Here is a 12386-nt window from a genome sequence, read left to right on the forward strand (position 1 = left end):
GTGCGAGCAAATAGAAAGGGAATGCCAGAGGAAATAAAATCTGCCAAATTAAAGAACAGAGGTGACAGTGTCCTGATGACAAAAGGAAGCCTGTGTGCTATAGCTTGGAAGGACAAAAAAATTGTCCATTATCTTTCAACAAGTTGCAATCCAAGCGAGAGCAAGATGGTGCGTAGGAGACAAAAAAATGGAACCTACCAGGAAGTGCCAGCTCCGATTGTCTCTGAACTTTATAATAAATACATGTTTGGGGTTGACCTGGCAGACCAGAAAAGAATGCAGTACTCTACCTGTCGCAAAGCTACCAAATGGTGGAAATATCTGTTTTGGTTCTGCTTTGATGTTGCATTAGTTAATGCATTAATAACTATGCAGGAGTCGCCCAACCACAAACTTGTCACCAAAAAAAATAAAGAAATCAGACGGAGACAACTTGATTTTAGAATTGCACTTGCACAGCAGATGATAGGGACATTCCGAGGATCGAGAAAGAGAAAGGTTGTATCTGCAATTGATAACTGTGGAAATGCACATTGGCCCATACAAGCAGAGAAACCAGGGCGATGCAAAATGTGTACCAGAGAAAAAAGGCGGCATGAGGTGTCCATCATGTGCAAACAGTGTGATATCCGTCTATGTATAAAACATAACTGTTTCTCTAGATACCATGAGGAACTACTTAAGAAATAGTAGAACACAGTGACTAGGCATTTTTAGTAATTACATGTATATATTTGATAAATAACTTTGTATAAAAGACTCACAGATAAATTTTAGTGTTTTTACAAACAGTGTTTTGTGTTATATTCCTGGATTTTATATCATTCATGTGGATGTCAGCAGGATAAAATAATCAAACAGATATAAGGTAGTTATAGCTTTTATATATGCATGGTTTTAGTCTATAAATCAGAAAATAACTAACACAATTAGCCCATATCCCCACATCATCAGCTAAAAAGTTGAGATTTGGCTGCAGCAGCATTAGGCTCTGGTAGTCAGCCCACAAATCAGCTGCAGTAGTGACCCCAGCAGCTAGGCATAGCAGTGAGCCACTACAGTATCACTAGAAGTTAAAGAGTTAAATTTCTGCACCATAAATAGCTTATGTTCTTGTGAACAGATTTGAATGAAATTTGCTGTAGATGTGTGTGCTTCTCATTCCATCAGCCAAAACCAGAAGTTTCCATTGGATCAGATTTGATCAAAAGCCAGTCATTGTTCCTGAGAATTAAATTATGAGTTTTAGTTTTATCTTTAGACATCCTCATGTTTCATCATAATGTATTTTTTATTCTCATTAGTCCTAGGTAGACAGTTATGGTATTAAATTATTACATTGAAGGTAAAGGTCATGGTCATCATTACCAGAGAAGAAAAATAATTTCAGTTTCGAAGACATAATGTAATCCCATCTATATTTTTATTCCACATTAATTTTTTTCTATATTTATATGCAACCAAATCCAAATCCAGAAAACTTTTTATGTATAAACATGTATACCTAGCTAGAGGAACAGTCTGCAGCTACTGATGAATTTTGGTTCATTCATTTACTGAGTGAGTGATTCAGTGGTAACTGAATCGGAACAATGTCATTGTACAAAGGTCACAGCTGGGCTGCGAAACTCCCTGACAGAATGTTATGAATGACCACTGAGTAAATTTTCTTCAGCCTAGACTGAAGGAGCCCAGTGAAGACTGGGCTGTCTAAGGTAAGTTGGGAATGCCAGGGGAAACTGTATGGACTTCACCCATTGGTTTTAGTTTGAAGACACAGAACAGAATGGACTGAAGTGTATTCCCAAGAGAACAGATGTGAGGTAGCTGTTATTCTCCATGTCCAGTTAGCTTGTAAACCTTAAAAGTCATCATCATCGTCAATATCTGATACAAAAATTCCAATTAACTAGTTTTTGTCCATTTAGTTCATTCATTGTAGTCAGTATCCAATCCCCATTGCTAATTTCCCCCGCAGAATTGTCTATAATTTAATCAAAATTGGCATCCACATCACTGCCATCACTTGCTGCTTCAGTGTTGTCAACCATGTTGATTGCCACCTGTTAAAACTCGTGTTTGAAATCAAATTTTCCAAATGACCAGTTATCATCAGCATCATTCTTTTTGATGAGGTAAAGATAACAATCCTCAAAGGCTTAAATGCCAATTTTCCACATGAAATTGTTTATATTTTTAACTAATTCAGCAAGAACATCACTGCCTATCACTTGCCTCTTCAGTATTTTGATCTCAGCACATTTAGCATAACTTTTAAATCAAACTTTTACTACGTTTTTTTTTAAAACTTGTGCTGTTGCAGTCTGAAATAGTATTTGTGTAACTTCATCCTTTATTTCCTTCTTTTCAAAAGAGGACACAGGAAATAATGACATATTACACAAATAAATGCACACTTCCATTTATTGGTTGATGGAATTTAGTGAACATACAACAGGAATCCTATCCCGTATGAAAAGTACGACTGGAATCGTGTCCCATCTGAAATGGGTTAAAGTGTTTTGACCATTTCTTCATGGTTCCTTTTATCTTCATATGTGTTCATTCATTCATTCATTCATTCATTCATTTGCAGATGCATTTTGGCCATACCAAAACTGTGTAACTGACCTTTTTATGCTTCAGTGACTTTTGTATTTTCAGCTGTACATTTGTTATGCCTTCAGTAACTAGGACTATACTTCATCTAAACTCATGATACATCTCCAGAAAAAACAGCCATGACAAAATTTGGTCAATGTAACCCAGTTTTATGCTTCAGTGACTTTTCTAATTTCAACTGTCTATTTATTGCATACTTAGTATCTTTGACTTATTTTACCTACACTCTTGAAAATTGGTGTGTGGGTACATACTGATGAAAGTAGCTCAGCCTTACCAAAATAGGTGAATGTGATAAAATTTTCACACTTTAATGCCTTTTTATTATCATCTATACATTGATTACATCCTCAATATATTGCCTTTGAGTATGCAAAAAGACTATTATTTCAGGCTCTCAAAGTTGAAGGTCAGGGTCACAGGGCAATTGAGTGTGGGCAAGACTGGTTGATAACATAATGGTTGGTTGCCTGCATTGGCATCAAGAAACTTATTAACTGCAGGGCAAAAGGTCAAAGTTCATGATTAGTATCACCCTAAGATAACTAGTGGCTTCTTTACATTAACTTCACTTTCACATTTACTCCACATAAACTGCTTTTGGAGATGTCATTGTACCACTTTTAAAACCTCATTATTTTCATTAAGAAATATAATTGTACAGCTCTAATAAACACAGCTAAACTTATTTCATTCCATATCAGTGTTACTTATTAATATTGCAATTCAAATGTTTCATTATTTCTGCCTATATATAGAAATGCTTTTCAACATTCATACAATCTTCTGAATGCAGTTAGAGTTATTGCCCTTTTTGACTTAGAGTCAGATGTAGTGTTTGTCAGAATCTTATTCAGTTTAAAATAGATCACCATGAAACTTTGTGCATGATATTTTCATCATTTACAGATGTATCAATAAATTATAGTCTTCTTGCAAAGTTTGTTAGAGTTATTGCCCTTTTTGTTTGCATTTGAATGCAGTGTATGACAGAATCTTATAAATGCAACTAGATTTCATGGATCGCTCTTAAACTTGGTACATTATGTAACATAACTGTGTGAAGGCAATTACTCTTGTAGTATTAAAAATGTATATATCAATAAATTACTGTTTTCTTGCAATTTTTGTTAGAGTTATTGCCCTTTTTGCCTTGCTGCTGAATGCAGTGTATGACAGAACCTTATAAATGCAAATAGGTTTGATGAATCACTCTGAAACTTGGTACATTGTGTAACATAACTATTTTAAGGCAATTACTCTTGTGGTTGTTAATGGCTTGCTCTCATCAGAAGAAGATATGCAACTTGACAGATCATTGTTTTGGCACATGTTTTGGAAGAGTTATCTTCTTTTTTGCAGGGTGGGGTTCAAGAGAGGTGTGGTTATATTTACATGAGCAAATTGATCACCATTCCTCAGGTTTCAGATATGACAATGCACCAAATTCAGTTGCCACATGGCAGTGCTCTATATGTGATTTGAATTTTTTTATTTGCTTACCCTCTCATTTGTTTGTACCCCACCACCAGTTTTAAAAATGGAAGGCACCAAGGATATAAAAAAATGCACAAAACTTAGTTATTTCATTCCTCATTTTTTTAACCTGATTGTCACCAGGGGGCCCCTAACACTATCATCTTTTTCACATTTCATATGAACAGAAGCTATGGTTGTAAACAACCAAACAGACTTCTCACTGTCCTTTTCTGGTTTCTAGAACAGTCCATTTTTAGGAAAAACTGTCATCTCTATCCATTATTTGCAGTGTCTAGTTATAATATTTCTTAAAAGAAAATTGAACAAAGTCAAAATAACAAAAAGTGTAACTCTTACTTACACATGTTCTAACATACATAACTCCCCAAGTTAGAGGAATTTAAATAATCACTCAGTGCTTATTGAAGATGGAACACTACATCACATTGTTTGTCTGAAACATTAGACTTGTTCATGCAGATATGGTGCCATGTTAGTAAAGAAACCTTAGTTTGGTTTGAAATGATGTGCTAAAGCTGACAGTATTAGGACCTACTGGTAAAAATCAGGTTAAAAATGATAAATTAATGATTAAAATGAATTTTGTGTACTTGATGCTTTTCAATTTTAAAATTGGTGTCAGTGGTGGAAGCTAATGAGAGGGTAAGTGAATACCATTATCTTGTTAATCATCTTTTTGGCAAATAATTTTTCAAAAAGTCTTTGTTCCATTATGTTACCAACTCTGAATATGAATTGTTGTAAAATGTAAGCATTTTCATACTAATCTAAATAATTAGTACAGTATTGTTTCAGATGCTAGACAGGACTTAATAAAATGGTCATAGACCATCAGGCGAATAAATATTTGTGTTGCCATCACTATACTCATATGTTTTATGTTTTAGGTCCAAGAGGGAGTAGACTGCTTCCTCTTCAGTCTCTTGATCTTGGGATGTTTGACAGACAGTTTTGGTCATGTGTGGAGACGTTCAGCTAGAGATCTCTACCTGGTAGAGACAATGCCAATTATGGAGAGAAACTTTGTTCTAGGGGTATGTAATACCATTCTCCTTGCTCTCATTCAGACTATCATTCATTTTTGTGATGAGAATGTTGTTTTTTTTTTCGGTAATAGAAATCATCACTTTTACTTGTTAGCTGGTATAACCTGACATGAGAAACCCCTTCTTTGTGAAACCATCTGCCTTTGTTCTGAGTCACAAGCTTGAGGAATACTTTGGGCTCTTTGGCAGTGGCTTTTATGTTGGTCAGTACTGTTAGTTTGAAGAATCAGAGCCACTCGGACAAAAGAGTCAGATCAAATAAATATCTTCTTCTTTCGTGACTTTGGTATACTTCAGCATTATTGCAAAAGACTGCTTGTATGAAGATTATGTCATGGTGACCTACTTTTCTTTCTCTAGAGATTTAATTATATTTTTGGATTAACTTATTTGTTTGGTACTGTTTTATGTACAGTCGTGAAATTTTATGGACATTTTCATCTCTAAGAGTGCTACTTACCAAAAGCAAAAAGTAAGTGACATTGAGCTACTTTTCATACTCTGTAATTATGTTAAATTTTTAACTATGCCACAACAGAAGTAGGCAAGACATAAATGCAGAATTCTTGTGTAATGCCATGACTTATGTGGCAAGAGCACTTTTTTGAGATGCCTTATTCTCTTGGCAGATGGGATGGATTCTCAGAAGAGGTTTTATTGTAGCAGTTTTGCAAAGTTGAAAATGTGTGTGTGTGTGTGTGTGTGTGAGAGAGAGAGAGAGAGAGAGAGAGTTAGATTTTCAATGTATCTTTTATAACTTGAGTCATATCACTATGATGTCTGCAGTGTTTTAGTTTATAGGGATGTCTAGCTCTGGGGCATCATGTCCCATGCAGTCACATTGTCCTGAGATCAAGCTGACCAGTCCTAACACTAACATTGTAATGCTGAGTGTCAAAGGAGACAGCTGCTAGTACCATTTTTATAAGTCTTTGGTATGATTCAGTCACGGTTTGATCCAGCTCCCTCTCGTATCTGAGTGCTCTAACCACTTAGGGCACCAGAGTGGTCTGCAAAAGATGTGTAAAGCAAGTAAATGTCATCTGTATTTGCAATTTGTTTCAGTTTTGAAACAAGAAGTTACTGAAATGCATCAATTTAGTCAAGTCCCTTTTACCTCCTATCATATGCCCTTTGGATAGGAAATGCATTGCTATGTAAATTTGAATTAAAAATTCACTTTTCCTAAGAAGGCAAAAGAAAGTTGGGCACATTTTGTCCTTTCAGTGTAGATATTAGTACACAAATCTTCTTGTGATTTATACTTTGTTGTGATGCCATTTTGGTAAGTGGTACAAATCATGCTACAATTTACATGCTGTCATTTAATAATTCATTGTTGTTTCTTGTAGGGAAGAATTTCCAGTCATGTTCACAAGGTCTTTGACTTCCTACCATATGTGATCTGCAGATCCCCAATGGAGACACTGTCCATTCTTACAAACAGGCCAATACCTCAGGGTAAGTATTTGTCGAGAGAATATTAGTCTACTTTATAATGATACATCTTTAGTTTTAGCCCCCTGAGGGCAAGGGGACATAATAATATGTAAGTGGCAATAAACCTTTAATATTGTTTTATTTGTTCCTATAAATTGAAGAAATGCATTTTTTAATTTTTAAAAAATCTGAGTTGTAAAAATGCACTGACGCAAACAAAAGTCACTTGATAGTGGGGGACTGGTTGTGTATAGGTCTGATGCACTCTCCTGCATGCCATCAGAGTCAACTAATGATTAGACTATCTACTGGAAGGGTGTAGGTTCAAATCCTACAATTGGATCAGCCTTTATTGGCTACTTGGGCGTGTCATTGGACAATGCACTTTACTCAGATTTACTCAGATTACCTAGGTACAAAATGTCTAGTTGTGTTGCAGTGTCTAAACCAGATGAAACAACAAATGTTTGATGCTAAATCTATCTGAAAAATAATTGAGGTGGTAGCAAAAGTTTTTTACCTCTAAAATTGGTTCTTAAATTCTTTGGTAAGGATCTGAAAACTCCAATGGTCTGAGATCCAGGATTGATTATTTTTATTCACATACCTATAATGTGTAAGCGGCAATAGACCTTTAATATTTCTTATTTGTTCCTATAAATTGAAGAAATGCATTTTTTGATCTTTAATAAATCTGCAAAGAGTTGTAAAAATGCAATGACGCAAACAGAAGTCACTTGATAGTGGGGGACTGGTTGTGTACAACATTACTAAAAAATCTGTAAATTTAGCATGCAGTGCATCAAGTACCAGTCTAAGCTTGATCTTCATCAATCAAAAGTTTTTCTCTTCACAACTATAGCTAAATTTCAGTATGAGTAGTATCAGCTTACTGTATGTTCTGGACATGCTATTAGTTTCTGTAAGTATGGATTTACCGGCAGAAGACAAAAATCAATGGGGCCCCGAGTGGTCTAAAGCACTCACCATTATGGATCACTGCCATCTCACCTCTGTCTGCATGGGTTCGAGTCTCTGGCTTGGCCAATGTGATTACATGAGAAAGCTTGCCAGTAGCTTCTCATGGTTTGGTGGTTCTTTCTGGGGCTTTCCCGGGTTCTTCCTCCACCACTTATAACTGGCTGCTATGTATAGCCTATCCTGTGTTGTAAAATGGCATTAAACCCTACAAGAACAACAACAACAATAAAAAGAGAATTTATCTGCTATAAAACATGCTGTACTATAGGGAATAAATTTCCCAGAAAAGGATGGAAATTATAATATAAATAAACCTATTCGTACTTTCCAGGATCACTCGAAAATAATTTGGCCATGGGATGACTATGATGGAAAGCAATCATTGATGTTTTGTCCAGCACATATGGCATACTCTGAGTAAGCCAGTTGTTCAAATGCCTTATTGAAAGGCACATTCAAGTTTATAACTGATCATTTGACAGCATGGGAAGCAAGCAAAGAGCATATTACTTGCACCAGCTGGCTTATTGAGAGTAAAAAACCATACCCCTCACAATCATCAAGATCCTGATTGCCTGAGTATTAACAATGTTGAGTACACAACATTTATTCACCATGTCAGAGGGACCAGAACTAGTTGGTTTCTGTCCTGAAACCATTTCACACTGACAGCTTTCTTCTTAGAAAACATGGAAATTCACACATATGCTTTGAGGGCCAAGGCAAAGTTCATCTGAAGCTGAGCAATCTTCCAAAATAGTCTGAGTTTCCTCTGACATTTCCCATCCTATTGTAGATATTTTGACAACAATAGTGTCAGAATGCCTCAAATGGGGTGGGAAAGGTCAGTGGAAACTCGAACTATCTGCCAAGTTAGTTGTTACTCTTAGGGCCACTGACTACATAAATTTACTTCATGGGTTGAGTTTTGAATTTCAGATGTGTTTTTTTAAGTTCGATATTTGATATTATCTGATGTTGAGAACTTTTAGACTTAAAGTTTTAGTTAACTACAGCACTGAGATTCAAAGAGGATTCACCAAAAAAAGGCATGATTATGTGATTTGAAAATTTTAAAATGTCAAGGTTGCTAACATAATTCCGTGACTAAATAAGAAATCAAGTACTTGTATGAATTCTTTTGTTTGTATTCATTTTGTTATTTTTTCTGTCTTTTGTTTATTTTAATGCACTGTAGTAAATGTTCACATGTCAAACTTAGCTATTCATCTAGTACTTGGCTTGTGCAGACTTTGGCAATCTAGGGTCTTGGACCAGTGAGTTAAAAATGAAAAATTGAGGTTCAGGTGGTGTTTTTTCTCTCTCAGGATATTTAGTTTTCCTATATTTGCAATCAGTCAGTCTTCAATAGAAAAACATTCTCAATATTTCATCAAAAGTTAAGATGAACAAATGCCAGTAATGTACCACATACAGCCATGTGAAATAAAAGCAGACTCAGATTTAAAGCACACAGTTTGGCATTTTAATTGGGTTTAATTTCATCAGGCAGACCACACAGATCAAATGCTATAACCAATTCAACCTCATAACAAAGGAACATTATAATAAATCCTATGAAATACATATTAATTAGGAATATTGCCAGGAAAATTAAACTAAGATGTTCTAAGAGAGCAAACCTATAAAAGAATAATCTCTCCAGGGCTGAATAAACCATGTAATGATGATGCACTTTATCGTGTACTTCATTATAAGGCAGTCTGTATAAGGTGATATACCATGTGACTCCTATTGATAAAATTATAATGACAGATTGTTGAATTGTCAGACAAATGGTTGGTTGGTTGTTATTTGTTTAATGCCATTTTTTAGCACAGGATAAGTTATACATAGTGGCCAGTATATTTGGTGGAGGAAGAACTCAGGAAAACCACCAGTCCACAAGAAGCTACAGACATGCTTTCTCACATACCTATGTTGGCTTACTCTTAGACTTGAATCCAGGCAGGCAGAGGTGAAATGGCATTGATCTGTAAAGGTGAGTGCCTTAGACCACTTGGCCATCTGGGGTCCCATAAAACAAATGGAAAAATCATGTATTCATGAGTATTTCTGCACAGAGGAATGATACATGAGAGACTAATATAACTTCTAAAAGGTGACATCAACTTGAAGTATGATAATATCATAATATATCAGTACAAAAATTTAACATACAATTCAACAAGCATTATTATATCTAGATTTCAGACCTACAGATCAGTTTTTCGACAAGAAAGAATTCAAAAGTCCAACATTTCAGAGGCCATACCAATATCTCAGCCATTTGGACAAGAGACTGTTAAGAACAACAATAGATCCATCAGAACCACAGGGAACTCCAACAGAATGTTTATTGGTCCTCTTGAGGTAATGCTATGTTTCAATTGAAATGGCTCTAGATGTCAGTGTATCACTGCTACAATTGGAGTGTAATATCAATTAAGCTGCCACAAATGTAAAGGATACATTTTGGCTGACACGGGAGGTGATTGTTGGGGAAATGTGAAACAAAAAAAGAGAAAATCATATAGTGACTTGATAATAGTGGCTTGTTGATTTTGTGGGAGGCTGCACTGTATTTATTGTCGAAATACTTACCAGCATTTAGTCTTTTGTATTGTCTCATTATGTAATGATGGGTTTTTTCTGCAGTGGTAATGGTTCATATACAGTGTGTGATTGTGAGATTTGTGCTAATTGCTCAAGAGGGAAGTGACCACACCCACCCACCTACAATTAAAGGCATCTGATTCTTCACCATAACCCATTACTGCACTTCACTTTACTGTTTGAACTGCCTAATTGCCCTGAATTTATCCATTAAGTCTGTAATTTTGCATCCCTTATGAGTTTACTTCCAGTACAATAATAATTTTCTTCAAAGTGGGACATTTGTCGTCATCATGTCTGGGTACTGAGTTTGCTTTACTTCAACATGCAGGGAATAATGATAACTGGTTGCTATGGCAACCAAATTCAGCATAGAATTCATACAAATAATGACAAAATTACAGAGTTTTAAATATTATTTTATATTGTGCTTTCTATAGTCTTGGCAAATCATTCATGCTTTGAATGTTTTGACATATGATTGAGAAAACCTTTATTTTCTAGCTCTTTAGCTTAGAGCGCCAAAGACTCACCTAGTATAGGCACAACAGAGAGGTGCCAATATGGATCTCTTCAAGTTAGTGAATATTTTAGCAGTATATTCTGTGCTGTTGTTTTTCTGTAATATACTCAAATGACTTAAACATTTACAGTGTAAAATGTCTTTTGGTCCAGTATTGAATTCATCTAAATTTACAGCAAAAGCTCCATTATTATGGTAACATTAAAAATGGATTGATAATATGAAAGTATTGAAGCTGATTTTATAATATATCTGCAAAATACAACCATTCTGTTGCATTTATATGAATGCTGATGTTCAGGTTCATTATGAAGTAGGAAGAAAGCTGAAAATGATTACAAGTTCATAAAAGCATGAAGAAACAAATACAGCTGTAATATTTATTCATAATGTTTATTCACATGTATATATTCATGTATTTAGGTAACACATTATTTTCATCCAAGTAAGTGGAATATACCACGATGACCACTGATGATAAACTCTTTTATCCCAAGATTAGAATTTTATTGGTTGAAAATGAGATCAGCTTTAAAATGCATTTAAAGATTTTCCTCTTGATACAAATTTTAAATAAATGGGAATTATTGTATGTCATCATGGATTTATTGTCCCATGGCATAGAAGCAAACATATTTGATATTGAATGCCTGAGGTTTACCACCAAAACAAATTTAAATTAATTCAACAGTCATTATAACTCAAGTGTACTCCTCTTTTACATCTGTTGATTATGTTTAAAGAATGATGCTGTGATATATCATAAGCCATGAAATCTACAAAACAAATGTGATTACTGAAACCAACCCATTGGATAATTCTGTATGCATTATGTGACAAATTTGCACTCATGTAACTAAAATGCTATGAATAAACCATGTAAAGTCATTTAAATAAAAAGTTCTACATCAGTAAAAAAATATTTGTCACTTGAACCAGGAAAAAATTAATTTGGCAATATGACTGAACTGTGATTTAGTGTTAATATTTTCACAGGTGTGAAGAAGGATATCATAGGGAATGTGTTTCTGTAGCTTTTTTAGTAGTAGAGAATTTAAATATGTGTCAGAGATCATAATCAGCAAATAACTTATCAGTTACTTTTTGGATTTAAAGTTGTAAACATTGTTCAATTCAGGGTTTGCCAGTAATTTTAATCTTTAACATGTATGTGTAAACACAAACACACAAATAATCTGCTATGTTAATTTATATCTATATAATTAAACATGGTCAGTTGAGTATGTCCAGGTTTGATTGAGAAAACAAGGTCTCATCTTAATTAAAATTGAACATTAAATTTATATAAAATTTAAATTATACATACGGAATTTCAGAGGGGTATGCAAAAATGTACTTTTTACAATAGGGGCACATTTTTTTAACAGTAGAGCTCTTTCTGAAACCTTGAAGTACTAATTAAAGGAAGGAATCCTGAAGATTTATGTAGATTCGACAGTAAGGTCAGCACTGTCATATTAGCAGGTAAGTATTACATTGGATGGTAAGGTCAGCACTGTCATAATAGCGGGTAAGTATTACATTGGATGGTAAGGTCAGCACTGTCATAATAGCAGGTAAGTATTACATTGGATGGTAAGATCAGCACAGTCATAATAACAGGTAAGTATTACATTGGATGGTAAGGTCAGCATTGT

General features: G+C 34.7%; 1 protein-coding gene across 4 annotated transcripts in view; it reads left to right on the forward strand.

The window, feature by feature from the left end:
• The window catches only part of LOC149786011 (E3 ubiquitin-protein ligase rnf213-alpha-like), a 353460-nt gene that overhangs the window by 156863 nt on the left and 184211 nt on the right, over nucleotides 1-12386 (forward strand). For all 4 annotated transcript variants that reach the window (XM_089976308.1, XM_089976310.1, XM_089976309.1 and 1 more), the window contains exons 30-32: nucleotides 5010-5156; nucleotides 6521-6629; nucleotides 9797-9962. In XM_089976308.1, the coding sequence (XP_089832434.1) occupies nucleotides 5010-5156; nucleotides 6521-6629; nucleotides 9797-9962 (422 nt within the window). The remainder of the gene's footprint in view (nucleotides 1-5009; nucleotides 5157-6520; nucleotides 6630-9796; nucleotides 9963-12386) is intronic.

The sequence above is a fragment of the Sinohyriopsis cumingii genome, chromosome 12, assembly GCF_028554795.1.
Source record: "Sinohyriopsis cumingii isolate HCF-2022 chromosome 12, ASM2855479v2, whole genome shotgun sequence".
Taxonomy (NCBI): domain Eukaryota; kingdom Metazoa; phylum Mollusca; class Bivalvia; order Unionida; family Unionidae; genus Sinohyriopsis; species Sinohyriopsis cumingii.